Source organism: Hemibagrus wyckioides, linkage group LG24 (genome assembly GCF_019097595.1).
Source record: "Hemibagrus wyckioides isolate EC202008001 linkage group LG24, SWU_Hwy_1.0, whole genome shotgun sequence".
In the NCBI taxonomy this organism is placed as follows: domain Eukaryota; kingdom Metazoa; phylum Chordata; class Actinopteri; order Siluriformes; family Bagridae; genus Hemibagrus; species Hemibagrus wyckioides.
In genome coordinates this window covers 10,521,804-10,549,511 of record NC_080733.1, presented here as the reverse complement: position 1 = coordinate 10,549,511, position 27,708 = coordinate 10,521,804, and the positions used below count along the sequence as shown (strand labels likewise).

At 38.6% G+C, this 27,708-nt stretch overlaps 1 protein-coding gene across 1 annotated transcript in view; it reads left to right on the top strand.

Moving 5' to 3' along the window:
• Positions 1-382: 382 nt before the first annotated feature.
• gabbr2 (gamma-aminobutyric acid (GABA) B receptor, 2) overlaps positions 383-27,708 on the top strand; it is a 177,112-nt gene continuing 149,786 nt past the window's right edge. Inside the window, exon 1 of the mRNA XM_058377129.1 lies at positions 383-1,310. Coding sequence (XP_058233112.1) covers positions 1,017-1,310 — 294 coding nt within the window. The 5' untranslated portion in view covers positions 383-1,016. The remainder of the gene's footprint in view (positions 1,311-27,708) is intronic.

Sequence of the window (27,708 nt, the reverse complement as noted above, 5' to 3'; positions counted from 1 at the left end):
TGTCAAATCTGGACAGCTCACCAAGGTGTTATGTAACCTTCAGTAGTTTAATGTTTATATTAATTGTGCAATGTTTATAGGATATTTAACACACCTGAAATATTTTTTTAAAAAATCTGTGTAAGCACACAAATGTATTTGGAGCCGGGTACCGCCGCACACCTTTGAGGATGTCTCTTGCACCGTGTGTGTGTGTGTGTGTGTGTGTGTGTGTGCATGCGCGCCACTAAACAAACGATACGCTTCTCAAAGGCGCTTTACGCAGCAGCAGCATAGTACGGAGCAGCAGCGAAATCGCGGACACTCTCAACCGGATCCCTTTGCGCAACCGCTCCTGACGTTAATTGCATAAGTGGACTCTCCTCTCTGAGATCTCTCTCTCTCTCTCTCTCTCTCTCTCTCTCTCTCTAACACACACACACATACACCTGTGCGTAGACATACAGCGATGCCACTCCTCCGTCACCGGACCGGAATATACTCAGATGTTGAATTTGTATCCATAACAACCGCTCGCGCGAGTAAAACCTAAACGCTTTAACACGACCCGTCTTGTGTTTGTCCTGCAGGCTGAGGATGTTTGTATACTCATTCGGTTCAGTTTAAAGGAAGTCAAACGGATTGAGTAACAGGAGAGGAGCTGAACGGAACGGACTGGAACCTGTACGGTGTTTTGTTTATTTTTTTTCACCCTAACTGCGACCATTTACGCATCTCAGCTGAGAACTCCAGTGCTGAACGTCCGCAGGAATTATCCTTCTCTCTCTCTCTCTCTCTCTCTCTCTCTCTCTCTCTCTCGCTCGCTCGCTCACACACACACGCACACACACAAGCGCGCGCGCGCTGCCTCCTCAACCGAAGTGGCTCTGCTGCGGAACCCCTAAATCTTCACTGATCTTATGATTTTGAATGTATTTCCGTCCCGGGAGATCTGATCAGCCCTGAGCGTCTTCAAGACTGCAATGCCCGGCCAGTGAGCAGTTTGCGCGTCGGCTCTTCTTCGTGCGCGGTGCAGCATGGCTCCGTGCCGCAGGGGCCGCGGCGGGCGGGAGATTTCGGTTTTTCTGTCCGGATGTCTGCTCCTATCCGCCGCCGCTGCGAAGGTGTGCAACGACTACACGCGGCACAGTGCGGACACCGCCTGGTCCTCCAAGGACGTGCCGATCATGGTGCTGATGCCGATGAACGAGTCGGCGCTGATGAGCAGCATCAGCCAAGGCATCGAGCCCGCCGTGCAGCTCGCCATCCGGCACATCCGCGAGTCACAGCAGTACTCCTTTTCACTCATCACGAAAATCTACGACACCGAGGTAAATTGCTTGGCTTGTTTTTGCTTTAGATCACTGATGGGTGCCGTCCCAGCACCGTGCATGGCCAAGTGGATCAAAGAGGAGCACCTGCTTGTGTGAAAAATATAATATAATAAAAACAAAAAAGACCGTCACATAACATACTCAATAACCATTTAATATCACAGTCAAATCTTACCTGGTGGTTGTAGCACGTGCAATTAACTCCTGACAGAAGTCACTTATTGTGCACATCTGAATAAAAGCATATGCATTTATTAATCTTATTTTTGTGGTACTTGGGGTTCACGCAATTTGAATTCGAGTGTTTGTTTACCCTACGACACTGATCAATTTAATAGTCCAGTTTAGAGATCCTCAAATGAAAATCTATCACCAGGTTAGATTTAAATGATCTAAAAAAATCACAATTTTAATAAAGTAGGAACAATTCCTTCTGCCATAATCGGTGTTTATTAAACAGCAGAGCAGAGCCTGGCTTCCAACCGGTTAGTTTTTGTTACACCTGAAGATGGCAGTCATTTGTTGTGTTTTTTTTTCTGTGCTCGACCTATCGGCACCTTCAAGGATATGGGATGTAAATGTAAAGACATCGCCTGTATTTAAATGTCATAGGCATAGGGTTAAAAACAATTAAGTATTTATTATTATTATTATTATTATTATTATTATTATTATTATTATTATTATTAATCGTTTATTGCATATAGCCAATATTCTATGAGCTAACTCCAATGTGTTAAAAGTAGGATAGACATATTGTGGGTTACAATTCCTGTATTTTACTTATTAATATTGACTAATAATATACAGTTTTAAAATAGAGTATGTTCTTCAGGTAGAGGCGGTGGAATGGCTCCTATAAAGTTCTCCTTCTTCCACATGGCAGGGGAATTCCTCACTATGGGTTTGGACAAAAATGTGTGAAATAATAGTTGGATATACTATATAATAGAAAATATTCAATCATTCACATCCAGTCATTGTCAGTAACTGCTTGGTCAGGGTTGTAGTAGATCCAGAGCCATTCCTGGTGTAAGGCAGGAATATACCTAAAATAGATGCTGGTAAATCATGGGGCACACACATTCACATTTACATCTAGGGGCAATTTAATGTCGGTAATCCACACACTGGAATCTTTTAGAATGTGGGAGAAAACCCACACGAACACAGTGAGAACATTCATAGACACCCCACACAGACAGTAACCTGAGCATAGGATTGATTCAGGAGCCAGCCTGCCATGCTGCCCCAACAGAAATTATGTAAAATGTCTCAAAATGTAATGTCCAAAAATAAATAAATAAATAAATGAATAAACCTGACAAAATACTACAACTAGAAAAAAACTTCATAATAGATTAATAATTCAAATGATAAAATATGTTTATTAAAAAGAATCAGTGTGAATGCAGAAAAATCGTGAATAAATAAATAAATATGCGATCATTAAAGATCAGTACTACTACTATCACTATGGAAGGAAATGTTAGTTATCATTCTTGTCGATAATACTTAACACTATTGTTCGGTATCCTTCAGAATCATCCCTACTACTTGATTTCTCAGTTTTTACAGATGTCAAGCTACTCTTAACCTGCAAGAGATTACCATAGCTAAAAGATCACAGCAGCTTTGTCCACTAGCTGAAATCTGGCTACTAGCTAGCAAAAGCATTGTGAAAAATAAACAGAACTGATTATGTGAAATCCTTTAAACACTCATCAACTCCAAGCAGTAACAGTCATAGCTGGTGCCATGAAGCAAATCAGTCAACACATTGCTTCCACTATGTTCCTCCTTTAATGTTATCTTATTTTTTTTGTGGCTTTCTAGTCACAGAGCAGATTTAGTGCAAGTGGCTGCTTTATAATCCACCAGAACCCCCCAAGCATCAGTTTACATGATACATAAAGCACAAAAAACGTCATAACCTGCAACCTTTGACCATCAGCTATCAATTCCAGAGTAATTTTGCATTTCAGATATTTACTGTATATCAGAATCTCTGTTCATTCATGCCTGTGTTAAACAGCATCCAGAATTCTCAGGAACATTGTATGTCAGGGGGTTAATATGAGCTAATGATCAATGTAAAGCTATGTGTAATTCACCTAGGTGTTAAAAAATGTGTGAATGTTCTCTCATTAAAACGGATTGTCACACAATAATAAAGGATGTACCAGCTTCCAACTCATGCCATGGCTATATACAGTATGTTAAGCTGCATTGCTTGTCTAATAGGAAATCCAGAGCAGGTAGCTTTTCTTTGTTTCATGTGTATTGTGTATTAATTTTACATAGTGGCTGATGTGCAGCATAAACCAAAACTTTTACACTAATTCTTTAAGTAATTTATTCAAATTGCTCTTTATGTTTGGAAAACATTTCCCTCCAAGTATCTTACCAGTGATTGAAGGTAAACGTGTCAAAAAGTGATGGCTATTATAGTATTAATTTTTTTCTCAAGCCATACTGTGACATTGGAAGAAAGCCAGGGTTGACTTTCTCTTTTTGGTTCATTCTTACTGGTTCAAGAACAGTGGTATGGCGTTTTTAATGCAGTGGAGCCAAACATCATATTAATATTTAACATAGGAAGCTGAAAACTGCAGATAACTTCAGTCTTCTTTTCTTTCATGAGCATGTAGCGTTTAAATCCTCACTAAGGAAGAAAATATTCAGCACTTGTCTCCATCGCTCCATCAAATGCTTTTGTTTCTTAGTTGAAAGAGATATGGTGCAAATATCTGGCATCCCTGTCAGTAAGGAGTACTTAGTCTACTTAGTTATGTAATCATTCTGCTATACAAGGATAATAGACAGTATAATAGACTGTCAGTAGATCAATGTAAGGACATGTTTGTCATTCCTAGTTCAAATTCACACACAACAAGCATGCACACTGAGAGAGGAGCAGGCTATAATAGTGTAACATGGGTTTGCCAGGATTTAACAGGGCAAATGTAAGTAATCAGTTCTAGACCATCTTTATCCTTTTATCCTCTCTCAGTAGAGCTGTAGGCTGTCTGAATTTGCTCAGCTGGGCATGGGTGTCACTGCAACAGCCTGGTCTAAGGGCTACACTTTAGACAACAACTGGAGAGATTCATATAGACACCAATCAGCATGTATTCAGCATTAATAAGGTATACGTTTCTGGATATTCAATTTTCACACAGGTGCTTTAGGATTATGACGTTCCATTAAGGAACACTGGGCATGAGGCAGGAATACATTGTGGATTGGGTACCATTCTAATACAGGATACCTGTGTATAGTGTGTGGCACAGTGCTGCCTCACAGCTCAAGGTTCAATCCTGAGATGTGGTCACTGTCTGTGTCCAGTTTCTGCGCATATTCTTCCCATGTTGGTTTCTCCTGGGTTCTTCTGTTTGGTTCCGCCTCCCAAAACAATGCCGACAAGTGTGCATGGTTGCACTGGTATCTCATCCAGGGCGTATTCTTGCCTCATGCCCAAGGATGAGCATGATTGGTTCCAAGGATTGGTTCTGGATTCAACAACACCTTGACCAGGATAAAGTGGTTAATGAGTGAGTAAATTATATTGAATATACACCCTGTATACCCTGTTCTTCTGTGTTTCAACTGAACTAAAACTAAAACAAGGCCTCATGGTAATCCCATCTTTTCCCCCTTTACTACAGGATGTATTTATTTCCCTGTGTGATGTCCTTTAAAATTGATTATTGTAGGTGTAAAAAGCTTTATTTTGCTTTGAGAAGCTCCAATTTGCATCAGATCAAAGCACCCATAGAGATTAAGTGATAAATGAGAGAGGAAGCTATTTCAGCAAAAGGAAGAGAAAGAGAAAAGCGCAGGATACAGATTTATTTATTGCCACAATTGAAGTGCAGGTACGGATGTGACCTGCATGCTGCATTTTTCACTTTGTATTGCCAGTCAAGTTGAGGGCATGTCTCATCTTTCAGATTATTTACTTTATAGACCAGATTTTGGATAGGAACATTAATGTTGGCTTGTGGATATAAGCACTTTTTTTTTTTAAATATTAAAAATCCAAAACAGAAGACCATTCATGGTCAACAGTCCCTGAAAAACTCAACATCCAGGCACATGAACAGTCAGAAGAATCAAGCAAGCCACCCCTCTTTCATTATTACCTTAACAATCTATCGTCCTATAATCTCACACCCTACACATACAACAGATTTTTCCTTAGTAGTTTGCAAATTCTTGCAGTCTTCTTCAGTGGCATTACCGATCTATTGTTTGTACGCCTGCCTCTCTCAGGGTTTGACCATAACATTGCTTATTATTCTGTGTGTTTGGTTTTTGCCCTTTTCAAGTCTCTTTGTAGTTTTCCCAATGCTTTGCTACTTTATCCAAATACTGTCTTAATCCTTAGCTTTGTTTGCTTGGCATACTTTAAGAAACAACCTGAACTTGCATCCATTTCTCTGCAAGTCATGACAGTGAATATTGTTGAAGGATAAAATGATAACATTTATAAAAAAAAAAGTACTAGAAATTCATATCAGTAACTGTCATTAACACTTATAAAGCAACACCTGGGCAATTATTGAGGAACATTACTGTGGTGTTTTTTTCTTGTTTTTTGCAGTTTATGTATCTCTTGTAGTCCCTACCCTGGGACAAGCCAAGGCTGCTCAATATAATTAGTCAATGCTAGAGCTATGTCATATTTTGTCGGACTCAGGCCTGTTTATGGGCCCATAACCATGTTTATGACTAGCAGTAAAACCCCAATCATAGTGCTGCTCTTAATCACACTTTATACTTTTTCTTGTTCCCTGTGACTACATGCTTGTCATAAGGGGCTATTTTGCACAGGCACAGTGCATATCTGTAGCTGTTTATCTGACCTTTAAAAGGCCAGGAAGTCAAACACTGCCTTTTTTTACTTGTAAATAAAGAACAACAGCATGAACCTGTCAGTGAGGTGGCATACATATTGTTAGTAATGTTTGAATATTTTCTCTTTTTTATTTTGAAGTGCATGGACAGTACTTCTATTGACTTATTGACTTAAGGGAATTTAGTGAGTAAAATAATCTGCAATTCTATGGGTAGCTACACTACCAGTCAAAAGTTTGGACACACCTTCTAATTCCATGGTCTTTCCTGATGTTTATTTCTTTCTACATTGTAAAACAATGCTGAAGGCGGCCGATAATAATGAGTAAATAATGTCCTTTGAACAGCTGATATTGAGATATGTCTGCTACTGATGCTCTGTAAAGCCTTCATAACGGCTCTAATCTGAGGTGCTGTTAATTGGTGATTTCTGAGGCTGGTAACTCTAAATGAACTTCTCCTCTGCAGCAGAGGTAAGTTTTGGTCTTGCTTTACTGGGATGGTCTTCATGTGAGCCAGTTTCATCATGGTGCTTGATGGGTTTTGCAAATGCACTTGACAATACTGTTCTTGCAAGAACTATTCCAGAACACCTGACCTTCGTGTCTTAAAATAACAACTGACTGTTTTTTGTTGTCGTTACATATGGATTATTTAAGTCCATGTGTGTTATTTCATAGTTTTGAAATCTCCAGTATTGTTCTAGAATGTAGAAAATAAATCCCTAAACAAAAAACATTGAATTAAAAGGTGTGTCCAAACTTTTGACTGGTAGTGTATGTCTATCCTTCTTTCTGAAAATGCTGTCATATTTAAACAGTGGTATATGCCGTATACACATCAGGTCAGCTCCATCACTCCAAATAGTCCTAATTGTATATTATTGCCGTATCAAGTAGTGATCCACTGATATTAGTCCCTGCTCTTAAAAAACAGTGGCTTTATCTACTAGAATCAGCTAATTGTTTGCTGTGTAGATGTTGGAGTGGGGTGTTAATTGTTGACCTTTCTCTGACTCGTTGCCATAGCCTTGAGTCAGAAGTCTAATGCTCTGCTAGTACTCCCCTAACCCAGAGGATCTCTGCCCTGCGCCCTCATTTACATTCTTTAACATGAGCAGCCGTGTTATTATTCTAGCATATGCCTTACTAGCACATAAACCTTTTTGTAAACCCTCTTCTCAGAAAGACCCAGTGCTATACTGTACATTCCACAATGATGAAAAAGGGTTCTGGTATGCTATATCATTATGAGATTTCATGAGAAAACAGCAACATGTATATAAGTAATGTAGTTTGTATTGATCAAGCAATTGTTCAATCCAACAATTTGTATAATACACATACCTGCAAATCTGTAAGAATTCATCTAAGTCAGTTTGTATGAAAAGGTTAGGGCTTAATTTCTATATAATAATTTTTAATACAAGTTTTTAGAATATCATGTTCATACAATAATCACCTGACCTAACCATGAACATTACACAACACTCACTTTAGCTATATTTAGAATATACTCTTGCCCCTTTGTTAAGCCAACAAATGTGATGAGAGATTATATGAAAAGCTCTTGGACATGAGCATCAGGTTGCAATTAAAGTAAAACCAGCATTTACTGTACATAGTGATTGGTTTTGCAGCAAAGGATAAAAAGAGCTTTGGTCTAAGGGAAAGCCTGGGGAAGGTGCAAGAGCTAGCTAGTCACCCAGATTTCTTGTTTCAGTAGCCAAAATGCTACAGGGTAATTGGAGTCTATCTGAGTGTGGCCTCACATTTTGGCCAGTGAACTCTTACACCCCACAGAGTTTCTCGGACATGTTCTACATTTGTAGTTGGAAAATCTTTGAGGACGGTAATTTCTGTGAAAACAATTTCTGATAAACAGAATATGTTAGATGGTTCCTACTTTATAGATCTGAAATTGTAAATGGTGTTTAATGAGCATGTTGCTATAAGCATATTCATGTAGTCTAGTCTTTTCTTAGATTGCTATATTCAAAGAAAGAAAAAGTTAATTAGCTTCTGATTAGTCGCTGAATGTTCTTTAGTCTGGGGGAAACGGTTGACCTTCATTAGACTTCCTCTGAGTGTTTCTTTAATTACTCATCTTGAGATTTAACTGGATTTTTCACCAAACATTGATAACTCCAGTCTGTTGAGAGATGGCATCCAGGGTTTTTCCGTACTAGATGTCACTTCTCGAATAACATTCATGTTAACCCATATATTTACTTCAAAATCAGTGCATGCATCTTGTCACTGTGACACAAACATGTGACTGTCCTTTATTTCCCAGAGTGCGCTGAAGTTTAGACAGGAAAAGGTGTTGTCATTAGAGATTGGGCAAATGCCATATGAACACTGTCTTTCTCCAGGGGGCAAGCACTGAGTAATAAGTGGAAAGTTTGTCCTTGTCAGTCCTTTAATTATATTAAATCCGGTGTAATTCCTGGACAGAAGGGAAGAAGCTGCTTGCTATACTGATTGTGTGTGTGTGTGTGTGTGTGTGTGTGTGTTCATGTGCAAGCATTGGACTGTGTCTCTTTAATGACATAAGACCAGAGTGAATAGCATGGCAAAAAAACTAAAAGTTAAACAAGTATTCATGTATATAAAACATGTATTCCATAAATAAAGGCTTTATAGAAGGAAAGAAGCAAGTCTAAAATGAAGGCCTTGAAGAGTGACAGAGTAATGAACCTAAATAAGCTTAATCCAGTCTTTTTTTGCTAATCTCATTTTTAGCACATCATCCAGGTTCTTTATGAAAGGTTAAAACGTACTACAGGAATTAATTTATCAGTAAACAAAGCATTATTTTGTATTTTCGATTCCCCCCACCCAAATTTGCTCTGAGATTAGCTTTGAGACATGGGACACCCATCTCTACATCTTTTCAAACTGCTGCTCATACTGCATCACAGGGCAGCATAATGCCCCAGGGGAAAGCACTATCTAACCCTCTTCTGCATTCAGCTGATTGACAAGGTAGAGAGTAATGTCATCCCATATCTCCATACAGAACAGCCAGTTTTGCTTTCTTTTGGCATTGAAAGGTTTGAACTTACAATCTTCCAAATATAGGTTGTTAGATAAGACTTGTATGTTGCACCACCTTGTTTTATTTGTTTTAAAACTCCCCACAAAGGCTGTCAGAATTTTAGAGACAAACACCTTCATCGTGACTGTTGTCAGGAGCTTCAATAATCACAGAATGTTGAAGAAGCAGCTCTGTATCAAAATATGTAGGTCAAAATGTAGGCTTTGTCCCAGGCACTACTTATTTTTGTGCTGAAGTTGGAAACTTCTAAACTTTTTCCATTCTTCATTGTTTTACATCTTTTCACAGAATGTTGTAATAACGAACCAAGCAAAGTAGGATTAGGCCTTGAAGGCAAAATGTATTTCTTAGAATTACATAAGGAATAATAATGTGAGGCATCAGGCAGTATTTTGGTTCCTGGGTGATGCAGGGAATTTGGTTTGTTTGTTCGAATGCAAGATTTGAGCGTCTTCAGTCCTATCATTGTGTGTCATCATCTTGCCCTCTGTGATTTGCATCATGGTTGCCATCATGACTAAGACCATGTGTTTTTTATTTTAGGTTTGTTTTAGTATCTACCTTCTTGTTGAGTTCTCTAACACGGATCCCCTGCTCCTTGTTTACCCTAGATTAGATGCCGTGTGTTTTTCAGTTCCCACATTCATTTTTGAGCCTTGTTATCAAGTTCTGTGGTCCTAGAGTTCATAATGCTTCCTGGGTTTTGACTGTTGCCTGTTCTTAGTTATGAGTCCTCGTATTTGTCTGCCTGTGTGTTAACCCCAACTAAGGGCTTTGAGTCTAATAATGTGGACCTTTAATCACTACAAATTACATTCTGTTTGCAACTTCAGATGATGCCTTGCAGCCTGTGAATGATGTTGAATGATGGTCTTTTCCATAACCCTGTAAAAGAACTCCTACTTAGCAAGTTATTGGCAAGGTATTAATTACTTATTCAGTTCATTTCAGTTAAATTTTATTTGCCTTTAACGGCAGACACTGTCACAAAGCAGCTTTGCAATAATCGAGGTCTAGCCCCTTAATGAGGAACCAGTGGCAATAATGGCAAGGAAAAGCTTTCTGAGACAGCAGAACAAAGAAACCCTGAGAGGAACCAGAAGCAGCACTGGAATATGATTTGGATTTCTTGATAATGATAAGTGTATTCAGGTCATAAGGAAGTGACTAGTACTGATTGTGTTAATATATAGCTCCGGTTCCAGCTTTGGCATGGCATACAATTTAAAATTTTGGTATCATGCTTATAACAGCTTATAATCACCTGAAGTGAGCTGTCCAGATGGATGAGATCATTCCATGTGGCTATAATAAGCCTGGTATGAAATGGAAAATAAAATGATAAATAATCCAAGGGTTAAAGCAAATATTGCAATGCTGTGTTTAGAAATAATGTGAAAAGACGCAGTGTGTAGAAATAATGGTTTGTGATTTCTTTAGCTCAGCCCCCTTTCATTCTCCCTCTCTCGTACTCTTGGTGCCTTTGTCACAATATTTCTAAATTAATCCCTTTGTTTTTGCTGTTTGTGAATATGTGTTTCCTTAAATCCACATGAAGTGGAACATTTTAAACCACACTGCATAATGTGAAGCTAAAATGCCAAATGCTAATGAGTAATAATTAACATTAAGAATAACACTGACTGTGGTTTGGTGCTATCTTTTACATACTACAGAATGAAAACAAAATATTATGCTCAATTTCTAGTACAATACCATTCAAAAACTAGTGTTCAGATAGTGTTGTTTATATATGCTAAACCTTTTCTTTCAGTCAGAGTTTGGTGGCCTTTCGGCCCTTGAGATGCTGCCAACATATTCTATTTGGAGCAAATGTAGATGCTAAATAGATATTGGTTACTTCAAATATAGCAATATAGCAAACTAACATGAGGACTAATCCACTAAATATATATTAGCAATATAATATATATTTAGTGGATTAGTCCTCATATTATTTTCCTTAAATGGACAATCTCATAGACCATTGAACATGAAGCTGTACAAAGCTGTAGGTTCGCTAATGGATGGACTGTCTCATAGAGTGAATAAAAGTCCACCTCGATTTAATGAAGTGTTACTAGAACCCTACTGACTACAGACCCCTCGCTGCCTGCCAAATATCTGGTGCTTGTGCTTCTTTTTGACTAAAAATTATTCAAAATTCCTCTGGGGCTGTGGTGTTCAGTTCTCCTGACCCAGGTATTACCTCAGAGAAATGCAGGTCTGTACAATCTATGGGATAAAACTTTATTTAGTACCTCATACAGTTCAGCTGTGCTCACAAGACTGCATCAGGGTCTGGCCTTATGGGAATTCTGACTCACAACATTGTTGTGTAGCATTTGATCTGTTTTCACACATTGAGATGAAGACATAAAATTGCTTTTCTGCCTTTTTCAGCTCACTGGATAGGGTGGTCTAGCTTTTCTACAGACCTAGGATACCCTCCAGATATTAAACAATCCTTCCTTGTCCCATTCAGCTTAGAATTTGTTTCCTTGCTGTAATCCACTTCATACTGTCCGTCTGGCTGGGGGTTGCATCGTGCCCCTGTTGTTGCGAAATCATATAGTGTTCCGAGCTTACGGTGTCCAACTGTTGTTTATCTTCTTACTCGCAAAATGCTCTGCTAATTGAATTCCTGTTCTGCTTACATTGATTTGATGACTGAAGATGAGACAATGGCAAAATGCCTGAAGTTTCTTGGTTCTTGTCCAAAAGAATATCAGTCCCCACTTTTGTGCTGTTCATGTTCCAAAGCTCCTAGTGCTATTATTTCACAAAAAAATTTGAGCATTCACACATGATTTCAAATGTGTGAATAAATAAATTATCACCACAGTTTTAATAGAAAATTTTACCTGGATAGAGTTTGGTTATTGCAAATTCCCACTCAGTTCTCTTCTAACGTATGACAGCAACCAACCTAGAATGGTGAGGAGAAATGGGCTTCTTCTGAGTCATGTGGACCTCTGCAAGAAGTCACTGGGCAACCAAATGTACCTGGAGTAAAGCACTAAGTGACCTATCTAACACACACACACACACATACATACATATATATATATATATATATATATATATATATATATATATATATATATATATATATATATATATATATATATATATATACATATATATATGCTAGTACCCTTAGCTGTGTATCTTTAAATTCAAGACTTATTTTAGGATATAAATGGACCAAGGCAATGTGAACTGGAAATCTTCCACTGAACCAAGCATGCATTTATGAAATATAATAAAATGTAATGTAATAACATATACAGTAGCTTTTGAATTGTTTTTAGAACTACCTGGCCTATTTTCTAGCCAGGTGAATTTTGCTTTGTTTTACCAAGCGGTAATTTAAAACATAGATGTTAGCATCTCACTCTTTTTTCAATAATAATAATAATAATAATAACAACAACAACAACAACAATAATAATAATAATAATAATAATAATAATTATTATTATTATTATTATTATTATTATTATTATTGTTATTGTTATTGTTATTGTTATTATTATTATTATTATTATTATTATTATTATTATTATAAATCTATCATACAGTTTTATTCTTTTATTTGTAATGATCACAGATCTCCCAGTCTGTGATGCCTGTAGCGCTATGGTGCAAAGACATCAGTTTAGCATAACTGATGAATGAAACATGTCTGGTGCTGCTGGTAGACTGGACATGAGAGTTGTCTGTTTTTCTAATTCAGTATAACATTTTTCAGAAAGTGCTTGTTGTTTCATTAATGCATATAATTTGTTTTTTATTCTGACCATCTGCTTGAGAAATACAGATTGCTCCTCGTATCTAATCTTAGCATTTTCTCATGCCTATGCCATCACACAGGTCCTGCAGCACAATTGTGCAATATAATGGTTTACTCTGTTTCCTGTGCCAGTGCAAGAGCAGATATGACTTGATAAGTCTGGAGATATTGGGAGCTCATTTTCTGAAATACTGTCCAGAATGTCTAGATAAGGACAACAATGGTTGGCTTTTAAACATTGTTCAGCCATGACAGCCTCTAGCATTAATTTAGTCTGCATGCCATCACAAAATCTGTATGAAATTTTCTCATGGGGAACTTTCTCATTATATTATACTAAACTCAAACATTGTGGCAAGTTCACGGTTCAGATACTTTGGCCTGAAACCTTATTTGGTTGGGGCTATTTTGGTGATAAACCATAAAATGACAAAATCTGTAGCACCTTATTTGAAAGCAGGATTGGAAAGGGCGCCGTCCATCTGGTTAAAAAAGAAGAATGAAATCTCCCATGTAAAAATGCTATCCATTTTAGATTGATGGATTGGTGTTGGGATCAATATTATTGACGATTCCTACTCCATCCATCTTTGAGATTTACACTTTGGGTTTATGTACATGTGTCAGTATTTCTTCATGTCAATCCAGGATCTGTGTAAAGCATGCAACCTTGCAGTGGAGGTGGTTATTTAGGAATCAAGGTTGCCAGATTGACTGTTTCCAAACTGATCATGGTTTAAAGCTTTCCCAAGTTTATTAGAAACCATGGCAGACTATGTTGAAATATAATCTGAAATCTGTCTATCTACACAAGGTTATTTGTTTCCTGGTACAATCCTACAATTTATTCAGAACCCACTGAATCTACCTCTCTTGAAAATTTTTATCTATTCTCTCTTTAAACATATAATTCTCATTACTTCATTCGCTAGCATCTGAATTAAATGGTCAACCCTATAATCACTGACAGTATATCTAACAGAACATAATAAACTGTCAAAAAGTAACAATGGGGCATGCTGTATAAAGAAAATAATCTATGACTGCATGGTAAGAGGAGGTCCAAAGTAGAGCCACATCACACCATTATCCCAGAAGTGGATTAATTTCCAATAACAGAACATTACAACATCACAGCCATTTTCAATGATGAAAACGTGTTAATGCAGGATCCATCATGCTTTTTAACCATTTATAGGTAGACTTTATGTTGTGGAACATCAATGAGGTCAATTTCTACCTCACTTATGTTATCAAAGCAATAAACAGCTGTCTTAGTCTAATATTAATCTTGAACTTTTTGTACTCTATTTCTTTTGTTCTTCTTTAAAGCTGCTGGTCCATTGTTAAAAGCGCTATACAAATAAAATTTTAGTTACGTTTTATTGTACTCTTACCAGTCTCAATTTGTTCTCTCTCTTAAAGTAAACAAGTCAAAAACAACAACAAAATGATATGTTTTAGAGAAACCGAAAAGTCTCTTAAAGTCTCTTTTCCCTAGCAGAAGCTTAATAACTATTACAAAACGCTGACATCGAGGCTTTTTCTCTAAATGTAAAATAAACACCTGATTCTTCACCATTTAATTGGAAACCTTATTTTGTTTAATTATTAGACTTAGACCATGTTGATAATCCACCATATCCTCATGTGAAGGAGCTGTTACTATAGAAACAATAACATGGCCCTGTGAATGAGAGCATTAATCTGAGCTGGTGATTGAATTACAGCCAGAACTATTATGAAAGCTTCTGTCATTGAAAAAGAAATCAATACATTCTGAGCAATCAGATATGAGAATCCAGCAGCTCTGAGGTGTCAATTTTAATCAATCGTATTAACAGAATAAATATATATTTTTTTCATTCTAATGATCAGGATATGCCTCAATAACATGGTTTATTCTGAATACAATGAAGAGTGAGCTCTTAATAATCCACAGCAACATGTATTTTGAAACTTTTTTGTGGTAAATAATCAGTTCTCATATTTACAAGATCAATACTCTTCAGATGTATGAAATAGATTTATACATGCTCCCCTGTGGCGGTTTGACCCTGGCCTTTACATAAATATTTTCTCTGTGCCTGAGCACTTGGGTACTTGTGCTCTGTTGACTCTGACAAGTGTAGAGGAGCTTTATTGATTTCTCCCGGTTCTTCAAGCCAGCATGTCGAAACTGTATGTTGCTGTTTTATCTCCAGATGCTTCTTTTGAATGGAAATACCCAAAGGATGAACAGCCACTGATAAGCCCAACATCAATAAGTGTTGACCCATTGCATTTTTTATTTTATTTTAAGAAAAACAACAATAACAAAAACGTTCAAAATACTCTGAAGCTTTCTGAGACTTTTCACCGTGTTCATTCACACAGCAATAGAGGATTTTTCTATTGTAAAAGAACAATGGTGGTATTATAAGAAAAAAATGGTCGCCATCAAGTCCAAGCACATAGATCTACTAGTAATTCAGCAGTAGTTGATAGGAGATTTGCAGGGCTGGACAGTTCTCTAACACCTTATTGAGTGAGATCTCTATGGGATCCAACACAGGTCTAGAGGGATCCAGACCCGTGTTTCTCTTTCCTTGATAGAGGGCAAATGTAAATGTCACCTTTGTCAGGCTGTGGAAAGGTCTGGATGCCTGTGAAAGAGCATTAAATGAGTTCTGACAGGAGAGGCTGCCCTGAAAAGCCAGCAATTCAGCAAAGGCTACAGGCACAAGGAGAGGATCTGCATTTAATGAGTGATTTTGAGCACTCAAAAGTGGTTTCGGAATTTTATTAAGCACTTGAAGTCCCAGGATACATATGCAGGGACAGATTTACATTCTTCACTTTGGTAATGACATACTTTTCCTATTAGTGACATTGTAGCTACTGAATAATTTGCAGTAGTTACGGCATAATATTCTTTAAGAGGAATAAGCCTGACATTTATCATCATCTATGCAGTATATACACTCTTCTGGGCAGCACCTGGGTCCGTGTGCGCTTCCTGTGGGCTCTCCAGTTTCCTCTTAAAAATATGCCAGTAGGTGGACTGCCTATTTTAAATTGGCCCTAGGTGTGAATGAGTGTGTGAAGGTGTATGTGATGCCCTGTGATAAACTGGAGAATAATCCAGGGTGTATATTGCCTCATGAGGCTACACAATCCATTACAGCAGTAACAAGGATAAAGTAGTAACTGAAAATGAATGAACGAATAAATGAATGAATATACACCATAAGAAAAAGAGGTTCTTGTACTTCAAAAAGGGTTCTAGTATTGTTGTCGGGTTCTACATACCACTGTTAAGGGTTCCTCCAGAGCAATAACCAAAGATCTTTAGGAACTACATCCTAAAGAAACCTTTAGGATGTGTGACATTTCTTGACTGCTTTTACAGTTTTAAATGATAAGAATTTAATGAGTTTTCCTACACAGGACCTTTCACATGTCAGAGGATACGTGAACGGCTGAGTCAAACCCAGGGACCAGTCATGTTTGACTATTAATAGCAGAAAGCGTTTGCGTCGTTACAGAGATATGAAAAATATGGCTTTTTAAAATATTTCAGAGAAAAAAAGCTGGGGTGAGAATAAATTGGCCGATTGACTGTCCGTAATTGTATTGATTAACTTTTAATCTATCATGTCGGTAACAAGCTTGTCATTTCAAAGTGATTTACTTATCAGTCAATCAATATCATGATATTGGTGATAATAAAGAAAGAAATAATTTAATAAATTATGTTCAGGAGATTTAGAGTTACTGGTAAACAAGTTGAACATAACCTATAATCATAAAGGTAAATAATGTTTCGAGCATGAGATGTTAAATAGGTTCAGTTATTAATGGCAAGTTTTAATGATTATATTTTAAGGTAGAAAGTGTAATTATATTGGACTGGCAACCCGGATATAGGTTGTTGTGACACTTTACCTGTGTTTACAAGGCCTTTTACCTTTGCTTTACATACATATTGGTAAATGTAATATCACTGGAACACAGTTGCCCCCCTACTAGTAGAATTACCCAATACATGACATTTTCTTAAATAAAATAGCTCTGTATATATAAATCTGTGCTACAAATAATCTCATGTTTTTCTTGATTACTCTTTTGCTGTGCAAGTGGCTCGCCTTTAACACCAAGGGCCAAATCACAATGCACTGTTCATCTAATCATCTTGAGTATCCAGTTCAGTGCACTAGCAAGCCACTGGAGTCATCCAGTACAATGCCATTGAACAATGTTAGCACCTATTTAATTCATTTATTCATGAGCGTAATTGAAATATTAACGCCACCAGCAGACGCTAGAGGCTTGGCGCTGGGACCCGAGCCTGCTCACACAGCACAAAAAGTGGAATATTTTATTGTCATTGTCTCATAACGCTCCTACGGTGCAGATTAATTTATTCCCTATTCCAGATCATGTTCCCTGAAGTCCATTACAAGATAGCTAATCATAAAAGACGTTTACAAAATGCATAAAAAAGGGTATCTTTGCTTTTTTTTTTCTATGTCATGGATTCTATTTTTCTTTGCTGTTTTGCCCTGGATCACAAATGACACACACTTCATTCGCTAATAATATCAGTCAATGAAATTCCCAGCTTTATTTGAGCTGTGTCTTTAACCTGCTGAATATGCAGTAGGCGGACTTTTGGTTTGCAGGGATGTTTAGCTGATGTGTTATGAGCGTGTTGCCGTGTGCGCCCACACACTGCTCTAATTTTGCCCGAGCGTGAGGTTCTGGCAGGAACAGGCACCGCCAGCTGAAGATTTGCTCTCCATCTTTGATGCATGTGCTGAATGTGTGGAAGATAAGAACAGGTAAGAGGAGTGAGGAATCAGTAGAGGAAGATTTGAGCCTGTAGCTGAAGAGTAGCCAACATGTTCTCCTCTCTCCATGTGATCTTTCTGTCACATGTTGTTGCCACAGCAGCAGTGAGGAAAACACCACCCACTGGGATACAGGGCCGACACAAGCTGACACTCTCTCCTACTTTTCTCTTTCTCTGTTCTGCCTCTTCTTGCCTTCCTATTTCTCTCTACACAGCAACTCCCACCCAAACCAGCCCTCTATCATTTTCTCTTTTGCCGCTCTTTCTCTCTCCTCCGACTTTATCATAGAGAAACGAATGAAACTCGGGGCGATGGAAGTGCCACTAGGCATCAGTGTTGCAGCTCTGTCACAAAAGAGAGGGAAGGCGTGAATGTCTTCAGGAAAAGAAACAGTGAGTAGGCAGGGGCGGGAGTGTGTGTGTGTGTGTGGGGGCTGGGCATGTAGAAAACATTGCGGTGGCCCATGTGACTGCTTTGGCCTGGCAGCATACATGGGGCTTGTGGATACTGTATGTTCCTCCACACTCTGTGTTCCTTCCTGTCTCCTCCCAGTGCCTTATTGTGTATACATCCATACTTGTGTGTCTGTTCCTGATATATATGCTTGGTACAGTCTGGCCAAGCCTACTGTTGGCATAAGTACACTTTTATAAAATCTACTTATTCAGACCGGTTCATCCTGATGAACTTGCATTTTAAGCTTTATAATAAACATGGACATCTAAAAATTTCTCTACATAAACAGACTGATGCATCATCACTTTAGTCCTTTAGTCTGTCCAGCTTTCTCACCTCATTTATACACTCTTCTCAAACGGATCAGGTTTCAACACTTTACATTTCATGCTGATACAATCAATAGCATTGTGCTTATCGCAAGCTGATTCTCTGCCCTAACGCAGCACAACGGTCTCTTGTAGACACACTGGATGTTGGAACTTTGAGGCCAACGTTTGTCTCCACTTCTGTCTTTAATATGCTAATATCACATTGTTGAAAAATGGTGAGAAGCTCGTGCAATTTTTTTTTTTTTTTTGGAGCTAGCATTAAAACCTGGCTGTCATCCTTTATGGTTGAGATCATTTTAATTAGCAAATGATTTCTATTATCACAGAATAAGGTAAAATGATGGTTAAAATATGATGAGCTAGGTGATAGGGAAAGCCTCTCTACTAAAGGTTAGAGAGAATTAAAGAAGCCACAGGAGTCTGAGGAACACTGGCAATTAGTCACCATGCCCTTTTCACAAAGATAAAAAGACGAATTTATATCCAGTCATGCAGTCTCTCAGTGTGTGATAGTGCTTTGAGTTTTGTGTCTAGAAACTTCCCCCTCCGTTGCTGTGGGCTTGTGGTTTTTCCTCAGAAACAGCAGCACTAGCAATTGAGTACAAGTGCATAATGAAGATCTCAGCGGTGCTGCAGCTCCATCAGTGGGAACAAGGATGAAGTCCACATTTCACATTTTAATCTGTTCTAAGCTTTCAGCCAGCAGAGTAATTCGTTACCACAGAGCCGAAAATATAACACTTAATCCATTGATTTATACTGCTAACAGGCTAACAGGAAATATTTCATAGTAAAAAAAAAAAAACTTTGCCATTCACTGTGTTGTAAGGCTAGAAAAGTGCAACTTAGATCTAACCTCATCTCAGTATGGTTCGTCTACTGTGATCTAATGAACTGTAATGTGTGTACAGGTGTTTCCTCGTTTCCATGGGCTATTTTGCAATAGCTGTCTCTCGAGTGTGCAGCAGTTGATGACGTGAGGAGACCACAGGAGGTTCAGGGGAGGAGGAGTGAAGTCTGTTATCTTCACTCTGCCCAAGTTGCTTTCGGACAGCTCCATTCATTTAGAGTCCTATTCACCCAGAGTACAGTATTTATTTTTAGCTTGATTCATGCAAGCCTTCTGCCTCAATTCATCTGCTTTTTACAGTGCAAATACAACACAGTAATGTGACCTTTTCCACTCAATTCTCTCAGAAAGCCCTCTGCTCAAAGCTATACTTGTGTAGTGTTTAGTTATTTGCAAGATTCTCTAAAAGGTCTGAGTTCCTCAAAACAGATTAAGCTGAGATCTAATGATATGAAATGTGCATATTTGGACCATGAATGTATAACAAAGATGCTTTATTTTATTTCATCTTTCAACTCCAGTAAGCATTTTATGCCGGTCAGGAGCCACTGTGGATCCTGAGCCAATCCCAGGAACACCTGGCATTAGGTGAGAAGACACCCTATTGAGAAGCCAGTCTATTGCCAGTTACCCTGCACACACACATTCACACATTCACACCAATCCACCTACTGGCATGTTTATGAGAGGTGGGAGGAAACCAGAGAACCTGGTGGAAACTCACAGAGGGAACATGTACACAGACAGTAACCAGAGCTCAGGATTGAATATACCATTGTTGGAAAAAATGATTACGTCTAGAACCCTTAGGATCTCTGTCAATGAAGGGTCTGTGTAGAACAATACAAACAGGGTTTCCCTATCAGAAGAATCTTTAGGAAGAGTTTAACATACCTATACAAAAGGAACCGTTTAAGATCTTGGGATGTTTCACAGGAAGGATGACACACACTACATTTGTGCATTTTGCTGCATACTCTTGAGTAATATTTGTTCAATTATTGAAAAATTTCACACAATTAGTTCAGATTTTTTTCTTGTACACTCTCGTTTTCAGTGTTCATGTGCCAATGCCGACCCTGATGCCACCTGAGCTCAGAGAAGCGCTCTCCTGGGCAGGCTAGCCCAGTTCCACCCTGGTGCATCACAGGACTGAAATGTACAGCTCACACTCGTGCCACAGGGAGGGAACGCCTGAGCCGCTTTTAGATTCCAGGCTTACTTTAACATTTTGTGCTCAACTGTTAATGCACTCTGCTTGTGTGTCTCAGCTACTGACTTATTCATTACATTCATGCACACATAAAGTACAGACTCCCTGGTATCGAAGTGTAGTGACGTATCCCAGATTCAAATGTGTTTTATTCTCAGTTTACATCTGGTGTTCAATCACAATTTATTTTTCTTCCAGAAGTAAAACAGCTCAGTGTTTTTGCTTTATAGCCGGATGTGAAAGTGAGAGATGTGAAATATGCAAAAGTTATTGCATGGTGATTGAAGATTTAAGGAAATAAAATGTTTTGAAGCGATTGCTACTGATGAATGATTAGACGAAGAACATGCAACTAACAAGGTTGAATTAAAAAGAGTTCAGATAGGAATTTATTTTGAGTTTTGACTTGAATAGATCATTTATGGTTCATTTATAGTTAGCTAAGACAAGCAGAAAAAATAAATGTTTGGCAAAGTTCAGTGGCAGCTCTGACATTGCTAAAAATAATTTTATTCTGAAAGAGACTAATTCTTCAGCAGTAGCTGATAACTGGGGAAAACAGCATGACTGTACCAGCTGGTGATATAAGATATTGTTGTGTACAAATATCCTATTTTCATAGAACAGCCATGGACCGGCGTCCCATCTATGTCTCATGTAGAGTGTTCCCAGGATATTGTAGGATCCATCACAACCTTGACCAAGATGAAACAGTTATTGAAGAGAAAGAAACGAATCCTGTATAGTCTTACTAGCATCAGAAACATGAACTGTGGCTCGGGCAGGGAAATGAAGCCAAAAGTAGACATGTAGATGTAAAAGTAGCAACTTGCAGATGGGAGGAAATGATGAAAGAGTTCAAATCAATGGATGTGGGCAGTGTAAGAAGGAGGAGGAAACCCCCCTGAGACTGATTCAGTTCCTGATTAAACGAGTAAGGCCTAGGGTAAAAGAAACAGCACACAAAGACTAATACTGGAAGTACGTGTATACAGATTGCTATGTGTCTCTCTGTGCGTGTGTGTGTGAGAGAGAGAGAGAGAGAGGGAGCGAGAGAGAGACAGAGAGAATGCTGTTGTTCTCTCAGATGTGAGAAATCATGGCACAAGACCAATCAGTGTTATTATTTTTATATCAGTGTCTTATTTTATACATTTATTTGGAATTAAACCCAATTATATATATATATATATATATATATATATATATATATAATTTAAACAAGAAGGGTGTCTATTTATTTATTTATTTATTTATTTAATTGAATATGAACCCTATTACTCTTTTCCCAGAAATACTGCAAAGTTCAGAACTGCTCTCATCTAGTTTATAAATCTCGCCTACACAGATGTTATTTTTGTTTGTGATATTTTCTCCTTGATTTAGTTTCTTCTATTTTGCAATATATATATATATATACACTATATTGCCAAAAGTATTCGCTCACCTGCCTTGACTCGCATATGAACTTAAGTGACATCCCTTTCCTAATCCATAGGGTTCAATATGACGTCGGTCCACCCTTTGCAGCTATAACAGCTTCAACTCTTCTGGGAAGGCTGTCCACAAGGTTTAGGAGTGTGTTTATGGGAATTTTTGACCATTCTTCCAGAAGCGCATTTGTGAGGTCACACACTGATGTTGGATGAGAAGGCCTGGCTCTCAGTCTCTGCTCTAATTCATCCCAAAGGTGTTCTATCGGGTTGAGGTCAGGACTCTGTGCAGGCCAGTCAAGTTCATCCACACCAGACTCTGTCATCCATGTCTTTATGGACCTTGCTTTGTGCACTGGTGCACAGTCATGTTGGAAGAGGAAGGGGCCAGCTCCAAACTGTTCCCACAAAGTTGGGAGCATGGAATTGTCCAAAATGTCTTGGTATGCTGAAGCATTCAGAGTTCCTTTCACTGGAACTAAGGGGCCAAGCCCAGCTCCTGAAAAACAACCCCACACCATAATCCCTCCTCCACCAAACTTTACACTTGGCACAATGCAGTCAGACAAGTACCGTTCTCCTGGCAACCGCCAAACCCAGACTCGTCCATCAGATTGCCAGATGGAGAAGTGCGATTCATCACTCCAGAGAATGCGTCTCCACTGCTCTAGAGTCCAGTGGCGGCGTGCTTTACACCACTGCATCCGACGCTTTGCATTGCACTTGGTGATGTATGGCTTGGATGCAGCTGCTCGGCCATGGAAACCCATTCCTTGAAGCTCTCTGCGCACTGTTCTTGAGCTAATCTGAAGGCCACATGAAGTTTGGAGGTCTGTAGCGATTGACTCTGCAGAAAGTTGGCGACCTCTTCGCACTATGCGCCTCAGCATCCGCTGACCCCGCTCCATCAGTTTACGTGGCCTACCACTTCGTGGCTGAGTTGCTGTCGTTCCCAAACACTTCCATGTTCTTATAATACAGCTGACAGTTGACTGTGGAATATTTAGGAGCGAGGAAATTTCACGACTGGATTTGTTGCACAGGTGGCATCCTATCACAGTTCCACGCTGGAATTCACTGAGCTCCTGAGAGCGACCCATTCTTTCACAAATGTTTGTAAAAACAGTCTGCATGCCTAGGTGCTTGATTTTATACACCTGTGGCCATGGAAGTGATTGGAACACCTGATTCTGATTATTTGGATGGGTGAGCGAATACTTTTGGCAATATAGTGTATATATATATATATAACTAGCAGTCCAATTGCTAAAACCCTGATCAGACTTTAGATGAATGAATGAACCATGTTAATGAATTTTCCTTAAAACAAACAAACAAAAAAAAGAGATTTTGAAATGAAACCTCGTATATGTTGCTATATTCTGGCACACAGAACTACTCTCCTGTGTGTCTGAGTATGAAGTTAAGTGTTAGTGGACCAATGAGTATTGATTACACGGCATGATACTCACAGTAACAGATTCAGTGGCTCATGATGGTACATGATGTGCCTGAAGTCAACAGCTGCAACTTGAATAAAGGGCTGAAATGTGCTTTTGTGTTCATACAGTCTACTGGAAAGCTTATAAATGATTCATGGTGAGAAAATAAATGTATTTCCTTCTTCCTTGCACTGTTTGTGTGCCCATGAGGGGACAGCCATTTGTACGGCTGGGTGCCTGAGTGAAAAAAGCATCATCTTAGCAGTGTGTAAGATGTGTGAAGAGCCGGCCTGGCCGGGGCCAGGGGTGTGTAACACTTCAGCCATTGTAATTGTGTAATTGTGTACTGGGTTGCCAGTGTATAGTGCTGTGAGGCCGGAGGAAGAACAGCATACCTAAGCCCTCACAAACAATCTGAGACTTTGTCATTTTGGAAAACGCTGTGAATATGTCTTTTGGTTGCACTGTAACCATGGAAACACTGCTTGACTTGAGGAGGAAAATAAGATTTTATTCAAAGAACACACACACACACACACACACACAGAGTTTCATACCAACAATCTTGTTTTGTCTTCTTTTACCAGTGACCTGATTTGAGCCTATGACTTGAGCATGCTTTGGGCTTGTATGCGGTTAATGCTTTAAACAGGTATCCTGTTGCCATGGCAATAGCTGGACGACTAGGACGTTGGCTAATTCCGCTTCTCTCAGATTGCACAAATGTAGCAAATGCTGTACTATGGTATGAAACAAGCTATAGGGTGGCTTAATTACCCCCCACCCCCCTTCATCTTTCACCCATCTTTATTCTTATTTGCCGAAGATCATCGCTGTAGCTTAAGTGTTTGGCTTACATCAGAGTACTTTAATGATTGCTGTATGGTCAAGGGAAGACACATACAGGGTGAATATGTTCTAATCCCAAAATGATGGGTGTGTAACCAACAGTCATTCAAAGGGAGGGGAAGAAAGCAAAAGTGAGAGACATTCAGCAGCTCTCTATGCACATTGTTCCTATGAGGCTGCGCCAGTGCCCACGCTGTTCCTCCCACATCATCATCTTAGCACATGCAACGCTAAATTCTCTCCTCCTTTCCTCTCTCTCACTCTCTAGATATAGCCATCTCTTTCAACCTCTCTCTCAGCCTCCCTCCCTCCCGCTCTCCCTTATCTCTCTCTTGCTGTCCTCCCCTGAATTATTTCACTTCAGGGCTTCCTGATGCACGCTGTACCTATATGCATTGTACAAAACATAGAACCTTGAATCTATCTCTTTCAAATGAAACACACTACTTTATTGTTTCAATAAATTTGCATTTCTGAGTCTAGAATACAAAAGATAGAATGCTGGCTATCAGAATATTTGAGGTTTTGTTGGAATATAAAAACAAATTGAATGAATTATACAAGCCTTTTCTTTAGTTTCTAACCAGCATACACAAAGAGAAACAAAGAGAAAAAGACACGGGAAAAAAAAGCATAGATTAATGAAAGAGGCAAATAATGCTGCTCTCATACTGTCGTTCCACATCTTCATCTAAAGGTCAGGAAACTTTCTGTCCTTATTTCAGTCTCCCTCACTTGTTTGTTATGTGTTATACACTTTTGCCTGAATGTCCCTTGTCCCCATGCCTTATTCTGGGTCTTAAGATTTTTGGTAGCTTCTGGTGCGTCTGCCTTTTTTCCACTGTAGGCAGTGATGCGTTAATGCGTTCCTGTGTTCTTTAATTCATATCATATTGCAGTGAAGAGGGAAACCCCAGTAGCCTCGTCTCCCAAGCCGAAGCAGATCTACCAACCAGGATACAGATTGTTGCTGCATACATGCAGTTATTTGAGATCTCTGTTCTACACGATGATCCTCATGATGATCTTTCACATGCATAATAACTATATGTACTTTAAGTCTGAAAGCAGACTGGTGGTATGCTGGTAAGACATGGGCCTACAAGCAAAGCCTGCACACCTGACGTCTCCACCCGAGCAGTAACAAGGAGTCCCATGGGGATGCAGTTGGCTGCATTTCTGTAGGAAGAGAATAAAGTGAATATATGAAAGTGATCACTTCTATTTGAAATGCCATACTGACTGAGTCAGGATCCTCTCTGGTCCTCCAAGTACTCTGAGTCATTTCTTGACATGCTGGATATCTTAGCCTTCTGTGATCATTGGTGTTGTTTAATCATTCATCTTAATATTTAGAATATATGTATTCATCTTAATATCTTGAACATATTGCATCAATATGTTATATAACTTGAAGAACACTATTTTGTTGTAGTGTAAACTTATATGATACCTATATATGGCTAGAATAACAGTAATGCTCACTACTGTTTACTTTACTCTGATATTCAGTTAATGCTTTATACTGGTCAGGGTGAATCCTATTATGGGAATGCTGGGCATGAGGTGGGAATATGCTCTGGATCCATCTCATACGAAAGATATACAATCAGATGACATGGATCAATGCATTAATGTAAAAGGCTACGATTGCAATCAATCAGGACAACAATCATAAATCAGTTATTATCAGTTATAATGATTGTATGTTTGTGTATTTTATGACTGACTGAAGTTAAAATGATTGGTATTTTAAAACTGATGTGTAAATAAGCTAGAATGGTGAGTTGCCTGTAACTCTGTAACTTATACATGAAAATCATGTATAATCATGTAGTCATCATTATTTGTGAATTAACAGTTGGCCTACCCAGATTCTAAATAGAGCTGGTCACATATCGATCTGAGGCTACAAAATTAAATGGTATCGTATCATATCATATCAAATTCAGTGGCATCATCAAATATTAAATCGATGCCTTAAGAATTGTATCATATAATGAGAGAACAAGGTAAAAACTACCTTTCCTGCTTCACTAACATTCACCTACAGCCTGAATGAAAGAAAGTCTTTGTGTTATCTAATATGGACTGAGAATGAACAGTGTTTTAATTACAGATCTTTGATTCTTCATGCGTGGTTGCTTGATTGTGGAAAAAGTGTCCTGCCCCCATTTGTCCTGCACCTTCGAGAAGTGTCTGATGGCTGTAGTCTTCCATGAAAATTTGATTATTTCATCCTAACATTCATTTTATGGCTTTCTGTATGAGGATCATTTGGTACCTTTCATTTTCATTGCACTTCTTGTGTTGGTATTGTATTTAATTTTTCTTATATATCATGTATATAATCATGTTTCTTTTCTACCTGAAGTCATAATTATTTCACTTTTCAGCAAATGTTGTTATGGTAAGCCAGTTAGGGCTGTGGTAGCTCAAGTTCTGTGCTCAAACTTTTCCAGCCTCACTGGGTCCTCAGGCAAGTCTCTTAACCCACAGCTGTATACAGTGGTGTAACAGCAACCAAAAAAAGTGGTATTGACTTGTCATAGCCCTTGGGTTAAGGTGCACTCAAGGATCCTGGAGTAAAAAGATTGAGATTTTATGAGAAGGAAGCCAGCAGACAGAGTCAGTGTTTGCTCAGTGCCAGAAATCTGTGACATATCCCTGGGTATGTAGTACATATTTGGATAAAAGTATCCGACAAATAAGTAAATGTACGTAGTCTTTTTCATTGTTCAGTCTGAACAGACCATTGTAATGCAAAGTGTGTTGAGAGAGTATTTTTAGTTTATATGATACTTCTCAATCCAGGGGAAAATAGCGAGGTTGTGCAAACAGAATTAATTCCATCTGGGCCACAGAGCTACCCATGAGCGTCCTTGGATTGTATCTAAATATTTTATGTCTCTCAATGCGTCTGTAAAACATCTCCAGTTTTTTTTTTTTAACCCTCAATAATAGAACACTACTGAATGCTTGACTGGTCAGTAGGTGTAGCAGCTCTGACAGTAGTTTTGGCTACAAAGTTTATATTAATGTGCTCCGTCTGATATGTTATGATTATATAATAACAATTTACTGCAGGATTTATGTGGTGATTCCTCTGTCATGGATTTAAAAAGGTGTGCAATTCTTTTGTGCTTTCTATAAGGAGATATTTGTGCAGCCTTTTTAGAAGAGTCAGTGTGGAGGTAAAGCTGTAAGTGTGTTTTCTGCCTTTCACAGACATGATGTGTAATTATGATCTTTATGTGTGTGTGTGTGTG